This window comes from Chrysemys picta, chromosome 4 (genome assembly GCF_011386835.1).
Source record: "Chrysemys picta bellii isolate R12L10 chromosome 4, ASM1138683v2, whole genome shotgun sequence".
Taxonomy (NCBI): Eukaryota; Metazoa; Chordata; order Testudines; family Emydidae; genus Chrysemys; species Chrysemys picta.
Window position 1 is genome coordinate 125,992,455 of NC_088794.1, and position 17,781 is coordinate 126,010,235.

A 17,781-nucleotide genomic window follows, 5' to 3' on the forward strand; every position below is an offset into this window, starting at 1 on the left:
TGCCTATTGTTACCCTCACCTAGAAGTCAAATTACACCTATGGTTCCCCATCTGTACAACTGGGGCTAGAGGGTCTGCCCTGCCTCTCAGGAGCAGCCTGGGGAGAACCAGGGGAAAGATTGGGAAGTGCGCAGGTGCTGAGGAGGTGGGACCCCTGGCAGTACCCCAGATAAGCTGTTCCCACTGGATGGAGGGGGAGAGGAATGTGAGGTGGGGCGAGCATGAAGCTGCTCTGGTTGAGCAGCTGTAGCTATAACCCCCTGGCTGGAAGTTTGCAACTCCAGGACAAAGCAGGGGCCAGAAGCAGGTTTCGAGCCCGGCCTGGACAGCTGGGGTGGCTCGTTTCTGTGTGAGCTCACAGCGCCCTCTAGAGGCTGCTCCCTGCTCCGCTTCACGTCTCGCGGCTGTGAGGAGGAACAAGAAGGGAGGGGGACTGGCGGAGGGGTTGTTGGCGTTAGACCCGTTGCCCTCAAACGGGTGGGAGGGGCCTGTGCGAGAGCCGAGGGCGGGGTCACGCGGAGGCAGATCAGGGATGAGGGGCCGCGGGGGAAAAGTTGCAGTGCGCAGGCCTCGCAGCGCGACCCCAGGCGGCGCGAGACACTGTGGCTGACAAAAGTGTGCAGCACCGCTCTAACTCCGCCCCTCCCGCCAGGAAAGCTACGGGGCCTCTTGCTCACTCCCTGCCCCTCCTCTCTGGGACTGGTGGGAGCTCGTGGCAAGGGGCGTGGCCTTGCTCCCTCCCTGCCCCTCCTCTCCCGGCGGTGGGGGACGTGGCCTCGCTCCGAGGTTCTGTCCCTCACGGGGCTGATTCTGAGCGCGCCTGCGCATCCGGCGGCCTGGCCGATGGTGCGCTGGGTCCCTGCGTCCACCCGCCAGGTGGCCACGTCTCCCGGAAGATGGAGCTGAGCTGCCGTGTCCGGCCTGCGGCCTCTATGTAGCCGCTGCGGTCTCCGCCGCCGATTTATCCCCCACATCCCTCGCCCGGGTGCTCCCGCGGAGGCAGGGCGGGCGCCGGGACAAGGTGAGGCCGGGGCTGAGCTGGGGCCTAATAGCGCGGGAGAGGCGCACGGGAGAGGCGGGCGGAGGGGTTTTGGGGGCGGAGGGGGACGGGAAGGGCTTGGTGGGTGGGGGTTAAGGGCGATTCCTCATTCTGAGCCGCCTGCTCCCTCCCCCCGTCTTGCGCTGCCGACCCTTCTGTCCCCGGCCCCGTCACTGGTGTCCGCACGGCTGGCGCTGTGGGTCCAGGCAGGGCTGTGGGCTCGTCTGGGGCCCGGCTCCCCCGAACACAGGCACAGTGTGTCATCGCTGGCAGCCTACGGGGCGTTCAGGACTGGCAAAGGTATATGGGTGCCTAACCCCAGCTGACCTTCTCGCCTTTAAACGTCTGGCCCTTAGTGCCCATATGGGCCCTTCCCTCCAACATAGTTAAAGGGGTCCACACTGTCCACAAGATTAGGAGTTGAACCTTTTTTAAAGCAAACTATTTATGTTGGGGGAGGAGTTCCTGAAAGTGCCTCTGGAGAGGTCTGTATGTCAAAGGTCAAAGAAACTTTTTTCTACTATACACCTCTGGTTATCAGCATTACTTCCTATTTCCCTCTCCATCCCAGTTTGTTTTCCTTTAATCTGCTGCAAGCAGACCATCATTTTATGATTATAGGGGTTGCCACAGCTGCTATCAGGTGTTGATGCCCTGAAGACTATGCTGGTTTAGTAGCTAAAACTCATTCCTCTACAGTAGGGGTAGTCATTTGAATGGACCCCAAAATCTTTTTATTTACTTATTATTGGGTGGTTAAACACTGGAATAAATTGTAGGGAGGTTGTGGAATCTCCATCTCTGGAGATATTTAAGAGTAGGTTAGATAAATGTCTATCAGGGATGGTCTAGAGTAGACAGTATTTGGTCCTGCCATGAGGGCAGGGGACTGGACTCGATGACCTCTCGAGATCCCTTCCAGTCCTAGACTCTATGAATTATAATTATTTAATTATTTTCTCTGGAGTCTGGACCTTAACTATACATTGACTAAGAAATTTGGACCCTGACAAAAAATAATTGATTACCCCTGCTCTACATTTTCCTGTAAGAACATCTGATTTGGAGTCCTTCCAGTAATATGGCATGTTAATGGATGAAACAAGGACAAAACTATTAACATAACCATAGTTTACAACAAAGATAAACCAAATACCTCAGTTCATCAACATATATTTGAACTGTAACCATTTTGTATCTTTTTGCAGCTAACGCTTTTGGAGTTCAATTCTGTAGATTTTGTCAATAGACATCCATTATGTCTTGGTTTGCTGATCTTGCTGGAAAGGCAGAGGACCTTCTCAACAGAGTCGATCAAGGAGCTGCATCAGCACTGAGCAAAAAAGATGGTACAGGGAACGTAATATATGATGATACGGATTTGGAGTCTGCCAGGGAATATCCTGAACTGCGCCAGCAAACCGGAGAATTGAAATATCAGACATCATCTAAAGCAACCTATATCTCCTCAGCAGCTGAAAATATTAAACACCAGAAAGCTACAATTCTAGCTGGAACTGCAAATGTCAAAGCCACATCCAAGATGTCTTCAGAGGCCTCTTCTCCAGCAGAAAGTGTTTCCACACCCAGACCTTCTTCCCAGTTTGTGAGAAGGAAAAAGTCTGAACCTGATGATGAGCTTTTGTTTGATTTTCTCAATAGTTCTGAGAAAGGAACTAATGGACGGATGGACCCTAAAAAGGAGAAGAGCAAGACAGTTGTTCTTCAGAATCACTCTCGGACTTCAAGCATTAGTTCTGTGCCTACAAGTACACAAAATGTAAAAACTACTGAAGACAGTTCCATCAGGAGTCGAAGCCATGGTAGCTAACTAGAACTATATATTGAACATAGGTATATTTAAAACCATGTTATGTGAAGGGAAACAAATTTACTGACAGTAAATGAAATAGATTCTAATATGATTGAAAGGTGTTATAGAGTAACAATAACATGGTTAGGAGTCAAGAACCTCTTAATTCTAACCCCAGCACTTCTATTGATTCACTGGGTGGCCTTGAAATAACCTTACCTATTTCCCTCCATTTCTCCATATGTAAAATGGGTATAATAGATGCACTGCCTCACGAGAGTACTTAGTTGATATCAGTACAGTTCATTGAATATTTAAAGTACTGTAAGTGCATGTATTAGTATTATTAAATCAAATCTATTCTGTTCACTTATTGTATTTGGTAAAAAGACTTAGAAACTATAATAAGGGGAGAGCTAATTCTCAAAATTTGGATATGTTTATAGTTAAGAGTTCTTATAACTCTTTAATGATTAATCACAGCTAATTCAAGACGTATTAACTGTAGATTCATGTCACATGGTACCCTGATTATAGGTCACATTATAAGCCAATCATTGGTCTTTTTAGTTAAGTATGTCTCTTAGTGTACCTGACATAAGAGCGTCCATAACTTTTGTGGGAGCTAGTTGTAAAATGGAGATAGGTTATTTGTGCATTTTATAATTATTGACAAAAATAAATGTATTGTCACACAGTGTCTGGTTATGTGAAGACTGTATAAACTAAAAGGAAGGGAATGGCACTTAGAACATTTTAACTCTAGGGCAGGGGATTCAAGAAGTATTGAACAAATCTTGCTTGGATTTATGGTGCTGTTTTCTTGGTGTGTCAGTATTCAGAATTAATGGCCCACCCCATCTTCCTAGGGCACTGTGTGATGTGGACTGTTGAAGGTGGAGCAGGCTTGTTGGTGAGCACAAGGTGAAGTAAAGAGTATGATGACAGTTTAAAACACTGGATTCAAATGGACACCCTTGCTTTGTATTGACTTCAGTCTGCATTCACTGGTTTTCATCCGGTTATCCATGGTGGATACACTGAATCTGAAGTAAAATTAACCTGGGTGGAACAGCTGTTTCTTTACTCTCCCTGCATGTCATATTGTTTCATATTGACATCAATGCAAGGCTTTAAAGATAAGGCCCTATAATATATGCTCATTGGCATTAAGAATGTTCTATAAGACTTCAGTAACCCCCTATTAGGAATCCAGATCCCGGGTGTGTGTTTTCTGGTGACTTGGTCAGAGCACTGTTAGCTGTTAGTTTAGAGTGTTCTTTGTATCAGCATCCATTCTATAAAAGAGAATTGCTACTTAGTTCCCATAATTCAGGGAATTTATATGCAGTTAGGATTTCTAGATACATGAAAATTATAAGGAACTTTTGAATAGTATTACAAAACCTCTTATGGAAGTATGATATGAGGCAAGAATAAAGGAAATATTCCACAGCCTACTACAGTGCTTCAAATCATTGTAATTTCCAGTGTTTCTATAGTAAACATTTCTTTGGTGAAAAGTGGCTCCCCCAAAAATAGATTGATTAAATACTTTGAGGCCAAGTGGTTAGTAAAGACGTTGGTGAGGAGATGGGTATAACTGAAGTAACCTTAATAGACTATCTTATATAAAGTGAATACACTACACCCATCTGTGTTTGGATTAGATTTTTGAGGCTTGCTGTTGGCAATATAATTCATAAGAATGAAATTTGAATGGCTTATACATGACATCAGAACTCCAAGATGAAAAATTTTACTTTGGAAATATGTACAAGTGTGTGTATCTTTAGAATATTAAGTCCTAACAGCCAGCCAGTGTGAACTTGGACATTTATATTAAAAATAAGACACCGCTTGCTGACTGTATGTACAGTGTATTCTATAACTCTCTGAAGTTTTTTGCAGCATAGTCATGAAAATGTTAACATTTTCCCACCCGATATGACTTTTTGTTATAACCAATTGCTAAACGTTATGTCATCTGTGTCTGTTCTCGCTACACTGTACAAATCATCTACATTATACTATGTAACTAGAATATGGTACTATGTAGGTCTATTTATTGTGAGTAGCTATTCAGTGATCCACTTTAATGGTGAAATGTCTATTTTTTATATATATATGGATCATTGTATGGCTACTCACAGTAAGTAGACCAACAAACATACTTGATTTAACTCAGATTTCTTTGTACAGAAACTCCTGACGGCTCTGATTCTGGATTGGATACACAAGTGGATGTTACCAAAGATTCATCACTAAATACAGCAACTAATCCCAGCCTTTCAGCTAATGATGATTGCAAATCGCACGAACTGTCCAATCTTCGCCTAGAGAATCAACTGCTTCGGAATGAGGTTCAGTCTTTAAATCAAGAAATGGCTTCATTAATTCAGAGATCCAAAGAAACACAGGAAGGTAGTCTAGTTTGGAAGCTTATATTTCAAAATATTAACTGGTTTTGAGATTCTAGTAAAATAGAAACTAGTACTGCCTCTCCATCAGTGACTTGTGTTCAGATTCAAGTACTTCTAGTTAAATCTATAGATGTGGTTTGTTAAGCATAGTGATTCCTGGCCATCTAAAGTGGAGAGAATGAAAAGTATTTTTGAGCTATCCACCTTAAGCTCATTAGCTCCTAATGAATTTAAGACAAAGATGTTTTCATATGGTGGGTAACATGGCCTTCACTGAAACCATCTGGAACAAAAAAAAATTTACTTGCGATAGTTGGGAGGAGTAGTCGTTCAACAACAACGACAACAACACCAACAAAATAATGAGTGGTGATTAAAGGGACACAATCAAGTTAATTAGTCCCAAAATTTAGATTGTGTAAAAACAAGGTTTAGGAAAGGCTACTGCTATTAGAAATGTTTACACATTTTTAAAAAATGTCTGACTTTTTTTTTTTTTTTTTAAAGGGAATAACAATCCCCTGCAATATTTGAAACCCAAACATTACAGCATGTATTATGCAAATATATGATGTCCAGAAAGTGAAACAGTCTAGAAAATAACAATAAAAAAGTCAAATTGACTAGTCTATATGTTCCTTGCCTAAGCTAATTGAAATGCAAAATCTAGTAAAAAGCCAATTAAATTTGTAATATTGTTTAACTAATTAAAGTGGATAATACCACAGGCTAGGGAAATCTTTTTTTAAAACAGTACTGCATATGAATTTTAACCTAATAATTTTGAGTAAAGGTTAAAACTAATATAGTGTTCAGTTTAAAAACAAACAAACAGTACAATCTCAAAGATGTCATCTTAACACTGACTCTAGTAGTTGTGCCTTTTTAAGTTTTATTTTGTGCTTCAACAGCTTGAATTAAGAGAATCTGCTCTAGTGTTTGAGTCAGCTCTCACTTTTTTCAATGTTATATAAACTGAACTGGTTGCACTTAATTTTTTCTTGTATGGATTGTGACACAGGCGGCATTCTAACCATGTGGCATCTAATACTATTTATTTTTTCTTGAGGCAGCAGATTTTATTGTATATATGCATATATATCCTTTTTCTTTTTTGTAGAATTAAAGAATGCCAGAACAAGGGTAGAAAAATGGAATGTTGACCATTCAAAGAGTGATAGGGTGGTTCGAGAACTTCAAGCTCAGGTTGATGATCTTACAGAAGCTGTTTCTGCCAAGGATTCCCAACTGGCCGTGCTGAAAGTGCGGTTGCAAGAAGCTGATCAGCTACTGAGTACTCGGACAGAAGCCCTGGAAGCATTACAGAGTGAAAAATCACGGTACTTTAAAACCCATTCCAAATAATAGTAATAGGTTGGAAAATTCAAGCTATAAAGATTGGTGTTTTCAGTAGTCAAAATGACAATTGTTATCGCTTTCCTATACAAACGTTCCCCAGTTTACGCAAATCCGACTTACGCAAACCCACACTTACGGAAAAGGTTCCGTAAGCGGGGTGGTTTTTGTTGTTGTTTTGTTTTGTTTTGTTTTTTTGCGTAATTGTCGGCTAGACACCCCCTACTTACATAAAATTCGACTTATGCAAGGCGTTCCGGAATGGAATGCTTGCATAAGTCGGGGAGCGTCTGTATATCTAGATTTGAGAATTTTAGTTAGAAAAAATGTAAATATTATTTAAGGCTTGATTCAGATATCCTTATACTTAACATAAGCGTGCCATTGACTTCAGTGGGAACAGGTCAGAGTCCTAAATAAGATTAATTGCCACTTGCTTCTGTCAGTGTCTGTGACTGAATTGATATAATTGTTCAAATGCACTTTATATAAACCATTTGTGTAATTCTAATATTTGAGAGAGAAGTCTGAAATTTGAGATCTCACATTGATAAAGACTATAGTTGGCCAAAAGGGCAACAAAAATGTTTGCCTACAAGTGTAAGAACTTTCCTGTTTGTGTCCACATTGGGTGTTCAGTAGTCAGTTGAATACTTGCTCCTTTATTTAAAAAAAAAAAAATCAAACCTAACAGTAAAACTCTTCAAGTTAGAAGTAGAATTTAGGCGACAGAATATGTGGGGTGCTCTTACTTTTAGATGAGCTGTAGGTTTTATTCTTACTATTCTACCTGTGTTCTGAACTAGTGCTTAAGAAAATATATTTGTAAAATTTTTTCTGCATTAGAAAAGAAAAACATAGCAAAGTGAAAACCAGACAAACCATTTAATTAGCACTGTCTGACATAAGAGAGTTTGAAAAAATCACCTTATTGTTTCTACCTTGAAAGCATAGTATATATGCTTACTTTTCAATGCCATTCTGTAATACTCTTTTAGAATAATACAAGACCACAGCGAAGGGAGCAGCCTGCAGAATCAAGCCCTTCAAACTGTGCAGGAGAGGCTACATGATGCAGACTCCGCATTGAAGCGAGAACAAGAAAGTTACAAGCAGATGCAGGTTAGATGTGAAAACGGAGGTGGAGTGTCAGATTCTGCTTTTGGGTTCCTGAAATCCGAGATGCTAAGTGCCCTCAACTCCCATTGACTTTGCCTGGAGTTAAGGGTTCTGAGTACTTAGCAGGATCTGGCCTCTGATGAAGTAGGTGTCCATTGTACACTAATTTATTTAGCTTTTTTAAATTTTATTTTCCAGATTCAGTGGTGAAACAGTCCAGAAACTATTGACCACTTTTATTGTAGTTCTGTTTTTACCAGACTTTGTTAGTGTTTAAACATAAAACTCCTCTTTAAATAGATTTGTGAACTCATGTTGCTACTAGATTACTGAACTAGTTTTAATCTTGTTTACTTTCCATAGTTTATACTTTTTGCTTATTACTTAACTGCACTTAATTTGGACAATGGAATCCATCGATGCATTTTTTTTCTGATTCTCCCAAATTAGTATGCTTTTTGGGTGTTCGCTCTACAACAAGAAGATGTTAAAACCTGCTGTGGCCAGGGGAGAGGCACCCCAATCCGGCCCAGCCACGGCCGGGGAAGAGGGCCTGTCCCGCGGCCCCAACCCCAGAGCTCCTGTGGCGGGAAGAAACACTCTTCCCCCAGACCTGCCTGGGGAGAGGCGCCCATCCTGCAGGCCCAGCCCCGGAGCTGCCACAATGGGGAGAGGCACCTCTTCTTCTTCCTTCCCCTTCCGTCCCCGCCCCCTGCCCAGGTGCTGTTGCAGAGAGACAGAGCTGTGGGGAGTCCTCTTTCCCTGCCATAGCCTGGAGCAGCCTGCACCCTAAACCCCTCATCCCCGGCCCCACCCCAGAGCCCGCAGCCTCAGCTGGAGCTTCTTTCCGCCGTGCTCCCCCCACCCCCCTGCACTCCAACCCTCTGCCCCAGCCCTGAGCACATGAGCCTGCAACTCCTGCCGGAGCCCTCCCACACTCCAAACCCCTCAGCCCCACCCCCGTCACATGAATTTTGTTATGTGCACCTATATGGAGGTGATTTACTTCTGAGGGCATTCTGTGCCAAAAAATTAAAAATTCTGCACACAATATTTTAAATTTCTGCAAAATTCTGCAAATTTTATTCTTCAAATAAATGTGAGGCTCCAGCATGGCATTGGGGAGCATAGGCGCTGATTCCATGGGTGCTCGGGGGCTGGAGCACCCATGGGGAAAAATTAGTGGGTGCTCTGCACCCACCAGCAGCCAAGCTCCCCACCTCGCCTCCTCTGAGCGTTCTGCGTCCCTGCTCCTCCACCTACCTCCCAGCGCTTGCTGCCGCCAAACAGCTATGCTATAGCATGCTCCAGGAGGGTGGGGAAGGAGTGGGAACATGGCGCACTCAGGGGAAGAGGCGGGGCTGGGGGCGGGGATTTGGGGAAGGGGCTGGGATGGGAGGGGGCGGGGCAGGGGTGGAGTCAGGGCAGGCGGGGGGGGGGTTCAAGCACCCACTGGCACCATTAGAGGTCGGCGCCTATGTTGGGGAGCACAGGTCACTGGCTGCACAGAGGTGGGATATCACTGTGCAGCTCCCCCCGGGACATGGGCTCAGTGATGAGGCTGCACCCAACCCTGACACAGCGCAAGGACAGGGCCTGCCCCAGAAACACCCCAGGGCCCTGCCCGTCCATGCCAGATGCACCAGGCAGGTGTGGGCAGGCGGGCTCAGCATTGCAGGATCCAAGTGTGGAGGGGCGTAGTGTGGGGGGATCCAGGTGTGGGTTGAGAGGGTTTGGTGTGGGGCAATCTGGGTGCGGGCAGTTCAGTGGGGGATCTGGATGCGGGGGGATTTAGATGCACAGGGGCTTGTTGGGGGGTTCTGGGTGCAATGGTAATGGGACTCTGCAGGGGGGTCCAGGTGGTTGGGTCTCAGTGGGGGGGCGGGTCTAGGTTTGGCGAGGATAGGACTCGACAGGGGGTCTTGGTGTGGGGGGCTCATTGGGGGAGATCCAGATGGGGCGGGGATCCAGATGCAGCTGGTTGGTTCTTGGTAGGGTGGGGATCCATGTGCGGGTGGCTCATCAGGATGGTCTAGGTGCAGGGGGAGTGGGGCTCGTCGGGGGCGGAGGGGGACGGTTCTGGGTGCCAGGGGGTGTGAGGCTTGGCAGGAGGGTCTGGGTATGGATGCATGGGGGTTGGATGGATGTGGGAGCAGCTCCCTATACAATGATTCCCCCCCCCTGCAACTGAGGCGCAGTGGGTGCAGGAAGTGCGGCGGGGAAGGAGGGGAGAGTTTTAAAAGCTTCCTACAGCCAGGGAGAAATCTGGGGGTGGGTCTGACGTGGCCCCGGATGCTGTGCAGGGGAAGAGGAAGTCCCGTCTTCCCCAGCCCAGCCAGAACTAGCAGCTGTGCCTAGTGCAGGGTAGGAGCCACCAGCTAGGTCTTCCCTAGTCCCGCCTCCTGCCCCACAGTGATTTACTTCTCTGCCGGCTGCCCTGGGTACCCGAAACATACTGCTGGGATGATGGCTCTTGTGGCTTCCCTTTGCTTCCCCATCAGAAAGTCAGTCATTTTTCTGCAGGGAAGCAAAGAAATCTGCGGGGGACATAAATTCTGCACGTGGCGCAGAATTCCCCGGGGAGTAAAAATTAGAGGGAACATTGGTCTAAATCCCAAGTGGACTGTGTCTTTTCAAGGGGCAATTTGCTCATTTTGTCAGTCATATAGCTTAAATAATAGGATGAATTTTCTTTACTCAGTAAAGAAAATATCTGTTTAATGAATTAGATCTGGCTGCTTTCTAGTATTTAGCACTCCATTGAATTTAGTGTGAGTTTTGTCTGAATAAAAAGTACTGAAGAAGATTTTAACCTGGAGGGAGTGAATGTCTTGTTTCTTATATAGTCAGCGTTGAAACCTCTTTTTTGCTAACTGAAAGTTGGGATTGTATTAATTGTTTAAACTTTTTTTGCCACTAATAGAATGAGTTTGCTGCTCGCCTTAGTAAAATGGAAGTTGAGCGGCAGAACTTGGCAGAAGCAGTTACTGCAGCAGAACGAAAATATGTGGATGAGAAGAGGAGAGTGGAGGAGCTTCAGCAGCAAGTCAAAGTAACTAAAAACAACTTGGAGTCTGTTAAACAGGAATTGGTGGACTACAAACAAAAAGCTACTCGCATACTCCAGGTAAGAATGCAACTCCCTTCTGAGTATAAATAACTGAGAAGAAATCCAGGTTAATGCAAAAACATTGACACGTGATTTTAAAATGGAATGGAGCAATGACTCATTGGAATGGATCATCATGTTTAATTTTGTTCCATTTATGTTTTCTACATCTGATCAGTGATATATTTGCCTTTGGACTCTTTATATTAACAGTGTATTATAATGGTGCAATAGATCTTAAAATACAGGATGATAGAATTACATTTAATAGAATCCCATGCCGCTAAAGACTGAGTTAGATAATTGACATGCAAATTAAAATCCTGATCCTGCAATAGAATCATAGAAGATTAAGGTTGGAAGAGACCTCAGGAGGTCATCTAGTCCAACCCCCTGCTCAAAGCAGGATCAACACCAACTAAATCATCCCAGCCAGGGCTTCATCAAGCCAGACCTTAAAAACCTCTAAGGATGGAGATTCCACCACCTCCCTCGGTAACCCATTCCAGTGCTTCACAACCCTCCTAGTGAAATAGTTTTTCCTAATATCCAACCTAGACCTCCCCCACTGCAACTTGAGACCATTGCTCCTTGTTCTGTCATCTGGTACCACTGAGGACAGCCTAGTCCATCCTCTTTGGAACCCCCCCCTTCAGGTAGTTGAAGGCTGCTATCAAATCCCCCCTCTCTCTTCTCTTCTGCAGACTAAGGGTACGTCCAGACTACCCGCCGGATCGGCGGGTAGCAATCGATCTATCGAGGATCGATATATCGCGTCTCCTCTAGACGCAATATATCGATCCCCGAACGCGCTCCCGTCGACTCCGGAACTCCACCAGGGCGAGCGGCGGTAGTGGAGTCGACGGGGGAGCCGCGGCCGTCGATCCCACGCCGTGAGGACGGGAGGTAAGTCGAAATAAGATACGTGGACTTCAGCTACACAATTCTATAGCTGAAGTTGCGTATCTTACATGGACACCTCTCCCCCCCCCCCAGTGTAGACCAGCCCTAAATAAGCCAAGTTCCCCCAGCCTCTCTTTGTAAAACATGTGCCCCAGCCCCCTAATCATTTTCGTTGCCCTCTGCTGGACTCTCTCCAATTTGTCCACATCCTTTCTGTAGTGGGGTGCCCAAAATTGGATGCAGTACTCCAGATGTGGCCTCACCAGTGCCGAATAGAGGGGAATAATCACTTCCCTCGATCTGCTGGCAGTGCTCCTACTAATGCAGCCCAATATGCCGTTAGCCTTCTTGGCAACAAGGGCACACTGTTGACTCATAGCCAGCTTCTCGTCCACTGTAGTCCCTAGGTCCTTTTCTTCAGAACTTCCGCTTAGCCAGTCGGTCCCCAGCTTGTAGCAGTGCATGGGATTCTTCCGTCCTAAGTGCAGGACTCTGCACTTGTCCTTGTTGAACCTAATCAGATTTCTTTTGGCCCAATCCTCCAATTTGTGTAGGTCACTCTGGACCCTATTCCTACTCTCCAGTGTATCTACCTCTCCCCACAGCTTAGTGTCATCTGCGAACTTGCTGAGAGTGCAATCCATCTGATCATCCAGATCATTAATAAAGATGTTGAACAAAACTGGACCCAGGACCAATACCTGGGGCACTCTGCTTGATACCGGCTGCTAACTAGACATCGAGCCATTGATCACTACCTGTTGAGCCCGATGATCTAACCAGCTTTCTATCCACCTTATAGTCCATTCATCCAGTCCATACTTTCTTAACTTGCTGGCAAGAATACTGTGGGAGACCATATCAAAGGCTTTGCTAAAGTCAAGATATATCACATCCACCGCTTTCCCCATATCTTCCCCATATCTGCAGAGCCAGTTATCTCATCATAGAAAGCAATCAGGTTGGTCTGGCATGACTTGCCCTGGATGAGTCCATATTGACTATTCCTGATCACCTTACTCTTCTTCAAGTGCTTCAAAATGGATTCCTTGAGGACCTGTTCCATGATTTTTCCGGGGACTGAGGTGAAGCTGACCAGTCTCTAGCTCCCCGGCTTCTCCTTCTTCCCTTTTTAAAAGATGGGCACTATATTTGTCTTGTTTTTTTGTTTTTTTCCCAATCGTCTGGGACCTCCCCCAATCGCCACGAGTTTTCAAAGATAACGACCAATGGCTCTGCAATCACATCAGCCGACTCCCTCAGCACCCTTGGAGGCATTGCATCTGGCCCCATGTACTTGTGCATGTCCAGCTTTTCTAAATAGTCGTTACCCTGTTCTTTCACCATTGAGGGCTGCTCACCTCCTCCCCATACCGTACTGCCCAGTGCAGCAGTCTGGGAGCTGACCTTGTCTGTAAAGACAGAGGCAAAAAAAGCATTGAGTACTTCAGCTTTTTCCACATCATCTGTCACTAGGTTGCCTCCTCCATTCAGTAAGGGTCCCACACTTTCCCTGACCACTTTCTTGTTGCTAACATACCTGTAGAAACCTTTCTTGTTACCTTTCACATCCCTTGCTAGCTGCAGCTCCAATTGTGCGTTGGCCTTCCTGATTACACCCCTGCATGCTCAAGCAATATTTTTATACTCCTCCCTAGTCATCTGTCCAAGTTTCCACTTCTTGTAAGCTTCCTTTTTGTGTCTAAGCTCACCGAAGATTTCTCTGTTAAGCCAAGCTGGTCACCTGCCATACCTGCTATTCTTTCTGCACCATCAGGATGGTTTGTTCCTGCGCCCTCAATAAGGCTTCTTTAAAATACAGCCAGGTCTCCTGGACTCCTTGCCCCCTCATATTATAAAGTTTGTGGGTGGACCACTGCGCTGATGCGGAGCAGCGCTACAGTCTGTGGATTCCATGCAGGTGTAAGGGTTCACCCACATGGATCAAATTGCAGGTTCAGTACCTAAGTGTGTGTGTGTGTGTGTAATATATTACAAAAATGTTAGATGTAGTTTTTAATTTTAGTTTCATGCCTGAAATTTTAGAGCCAAGTCTTGCTGAGAGATTCAAGCATGGATCTTATATAGTTGGGGGAGTGGAGCATATGTATTTAAGGGTAGAATTTAATAGCATCTTTATTAATACAAAAGCATTTTTAATCTTTCAGTCTAAAGAAAAGTTGATAAACAGCCTAAAAGAAGGCTCTGGCATTGAAGGGCTGGATAGCCTTACTGCAAGCACCATGGAATTAGAAGAACTGAGACATGAGAAAGAAACACAGAAGGAGGAGATACAGAAATTAATGGGGCAGATACAGCAGCTGAGAACAGAGCTACAGGTAGATATCTTTATATGCAGTCCTTGTAGTTAACCACGTAAGTATGTGGGATTACAGTGGCCTTCGTGTTGCTTCTATTAATACGACTATAATGGTATTCAAGACACCTTGTTACAGCTGGAATAACTATTATGCTGCTTTTAACATTTATTTATTAGTATTTTTTTTAAAAAAATCTCTTGTGGGCGGGAGGGATGCCTCAGTGGTTTGAGCATTGGCCTGCTAAACCCAGGGTTGTGAGTTCAATCCTTGAGGGGACCACTTAGGGAACTGGGGCAAAAACAGTACTTGGTCCTGCTAGTGAAGGCAGGGGGCTGGACTCTATGACCTTTCAGGGTTCCTTCCAGTTCTAGGAGATAGGTATATCTCCATATATTAAGTTTTTTTTAATTATTATTAAGAGACAAATGCTTTGTCATTGATGCTCCAGTTTCTCTCCATTCTCCTTGACCACTCCAGTTCCTAGGGTAGAGGTAATAAGGTATCTGAGGGCATGAGGGGAGAGAGGACATAGGTGTTGCCCCTACTGCTGTCTGTCCTCTCCCCCATCCCAGGCCCCCATTGAAAGATGGTATTTCTGCCCAAAAAACTGTCATAGATATTTCTTTGGCGAGTGAAGGGTGTGCTTTTTTGTTCTTCTAAGCTTTCTTAGGACTGTTGATCTTCACAGTAGCTGTAGTCTCTGGGCAGCCACTGTTCCCTTAGTTGGCCTCAGAGGCAACGTGGGGGGGGGGCATGCAGGGTCACATGCCTCCCCCCCCCCATTACTTGTTCACATGGTACAGCTGGCTGGGCCCCTCTCCCTGCAGAACAGCTGGGGGGGGGGGGGGGGGGGGCTGTGCTGGTCAGGGAGAGGCATAGGCAAGAGTGGAAGAACAGCTGGGAGCTGCTCTGAGTCACCACTGCTTTAACTCTTCTGGGAGAGGCAGAGGAACAGCTGGGAGTGGTGCATGGAGTGGTTGCTGCTTTCCTGGGAGAGCAGGGGGGGCTGCTTTCCAGAAGGGGGAGTGCTGCTGGGGGGAGGTTGGGGAGGTGCGTGACTTGAGTTGTTCCGAAGTTGTGCCTCCCCCGCGCCCCCTCGCCCCCCCCCCCCGCACACACACACTGTTAGCAGGAACGCGTTGTCTGTGGTTAGCCCTGCTCCCTGCAATGATGTACAAGTTTACCTGATGAGGCTTCAACCTGTAGACAGGATGAGTTGGAGGTACCTAAATATAAAAAAAAAAAAAAAAAAAAAAGCAGCGCATATTTACATACACACTTTAAAACATATTTTATTACTATTTAGTCATTTATACCCAGGCTCTTTTTTCTTGAAAGCAATAAGAGGGGGAAAAAGTGGCTAAAGCCATTTTAAGTTCCACTCCGCGGGAGTAGTTTTTGCTATTACTACAGTGATAGCTGTGTGGCTTGATGTTACTGGAACAATAACATTTATATTATTTTTAGGATATGGAGGCTCAGCAGGTAAGTGAAGCTGAGTCAGCAAAAGAACAACTTCAAGACCTCCAAGAACAGATAACAACCCACAAAATGGCTAAACAAGAAGTGGAGGCTGAACTGGAACGGCAAAAGCAGGTAAAGAATTACAGAGAGCTGAGAAATGTTATTCTAGGCCCTATACAACCATGGCTTTGAAAAGCATTTTGGCTTAGAGTTGCCAGAGTTACTATGAAGGCTCAAAGGAGAATGAATGCTTCTATAAAGTTTGAAGAGAATTTGTCAGTCATTTGTCATGTATCAGCTGTATTTGAAGAAATTAGTTTAATTACAAACAGCATTGATGATTTGTGGTGTTGCTAGTTTTAGGCCCAGTGATTTCAGTAGGAATTATTTGCCACTGATTTCAGTGGGTACAGAATTGGGCATTGTGCTTCTTGCAATCTGATCTGCACAAATATATTCTTCTGCCTTCAGGGAGTTCAGCTCAAGTTAATGGAACCATTGTGATGGGGCCACTCACCTCACATGAGTGCCTCCCATCGGGTGTGCATCTGCCTGCATTCTGTCTCTAGCTGTGCCATTTACAGCAACCCCTGTTGGGCATTTAACTTCTCAAGCAGGTTTTCTATGACTCAGCCCTCCGGCCAAGTCACACACAGTCCGTAGGTGTACAACAAAACAAACCCCTTTCAGGATACAAGTCCAACAGGGCCTATCACAGTGCCCTCAATTAGTATCTTTAGCTCTCTCTCTGGGCTTAGTGCTTAGCTCCTGTCTAGGCTAGCTTTCAAATTGTCTTTTTCAAACGGTCCCTGCTCTGGGATGGAGCAATGCTCTTTAGAGACTTTTTGCCTCCGGGGGAACCCCAACTGACTCCAGCTGTGCAGCTGAGTCGCTCTCTGTTCTGTCCCTTTCTGAGGGTTTATCAAAGTCCACAAATGCTGACCCTCTTCAGAGTCTTCAGTCTGCTCCCTGGGCCTGTGTAAACTCCCCTTCTTCAGGGCTGTCATAAATATAAAGGGAAGGGTAACCACCTTTCTGTATACAGTACTATAAAGTCCCTCCTGGCCAGAGGCACAAAATCCTCTTACCTATAAAGGGTTAAGAAGCTCAAGTACGTGGCTGGCACCTGACCCAAGGGACCAATAAGGGAACAAGATACTTTCAAATATCGGGGGGATGACTTTTGTCTGTCTGTTCTGTGTGCTTGCCGGAGACAGATCAAGAGAGCAAGCAATCCAACTCCATTAGAATTAGTAAGTACTAGTAAGGGAATGTGTTAGCTTACTTTTATTTTGGCTTGTGATTTTTCTCTGTGCTGAGAGGGAGGTGTATTCCTGGTTTTCTTTTTGTAACTTGAAAGTTTTGCCCAGAGGGAAATCCTCTGTGTTTTGAATCTGATTGCCCTGTGAGATTATCTTCCATTCTAATTTTACAGAGGTGCTTCTTTTACCTTTTTTCTTTCTAATAAAGTTCTGTTTTTTAAGAATCTGTTTTTTTTAATGTCCTAAAAAAACCCTAGGTTGGTCTGTGCTCATCTTGTTTATTCTCAAGCCTCCCCAGGAAAAGGGGTGTAGGGCTTGGGGGGATATTAGGAGGGAGTAGGAACTCCAAGTGGTCTTTTCCCTAAGTTTTGTCTAATCACTTGGTGGTGGCAACGTTTACATAATCCAAAGTAAAAGGGAGAATTTGTGCCTTGGGGAGTTTTTAACCGAAGCTGGTAGAAATAAGCTTATGGGGTCTTTCATGTGGGTCCCCACGTCTGTACCCTAGAGTTCAGAGTGAGCAGGGACCCCTGACAAGTGCTTTGGCCCACTACTCCGGGTCCCAACCCAGGAATCCTACAAAAACCAAGGAACCCTGCTGTGTCCCTTTTAACTGTGCAGCTACTGTTCCCTAGGCCACTTCCCCGCAGCCCTTTCACCTTTACCTTCACCCTTAGTTCAGGGCTGAAGTCTTGCTTGAGTCCCTGCAGTCAACCAGGAGCATCTTCCTTGCTCCCCTAGTCCCTGCCAGCAGCCGCTGTGTCCAGCTCTGCAGGTCCTGTAGCCAGGAGCACCATCCTTGCATCTCTGGCTCCAGCCAGTGACTGATCTGCTCTGTCCAGCAGCTCCTTTTTATACGAGTCTGCCGGACTCTGGTTGCTTCCCCACAGCTACTCTAGGCAGCCTGAAGGACTCACCTCTACTGCTCCTTTTCTGGGGCAGGGTGTGGTAGACCCATGAGGCCTCCAGCAG

The 17,781-nt window shown here is 45.5% G+C and overlaps 1 protein-coding gene across 2 annotated transcripts in view; it reads left to right on the plus strand.

Moving 5' to 3' along the window:
• The first annotated feature begins 359 nt into the window (after window positions 1-359).
• Window positions 360-17,781, plus strand: part of GOLGA5 (golgin A5) — a 34,046-nt gene continuing 16,624 nt past the window's right edge. Inside the window, exons 1-8 of one of the 2 annotated variants that reach the window (XM_005285440.5) lie at window positions 360-1,021; window positions 2,248-2,862; window positions 5,055-5,276; window positions 6,396-6,615; window positions 7,630-7,753; window positions 10,674-10,877; window positions 13,931-14,101; window positions 15,551-15,679. In XM_005285440.5, the coding sequence (XP_005285497.2) occupies window positions 2,298-2,862; window positions 5,055-5,276; window positions 6,396-6,615; window positions 7,630-7,753; window positions 10,674-10,877; window positions 13,931-14,101; window positions 15,551-15,679 (1,635 nt within the window). In that variant the 5' untranslated portion in view covers window positions 360-1,021; window positions 2,248-2,297. Of the gene's footprint in view, window positions 1,022-1,066; window positions 1,340-2,247; window positions 2,863-5,054; window positions 5,277-6,395; window positions 6,616-7,629; window positions 7,754-10,673; window positions 10,878-13,930; window positions 14,102-15,550; window positions 15,680-17,781 lie in introns of those variants that run through there. The other variant, XM_065593518.1, reaches the window with a different exon arrangement.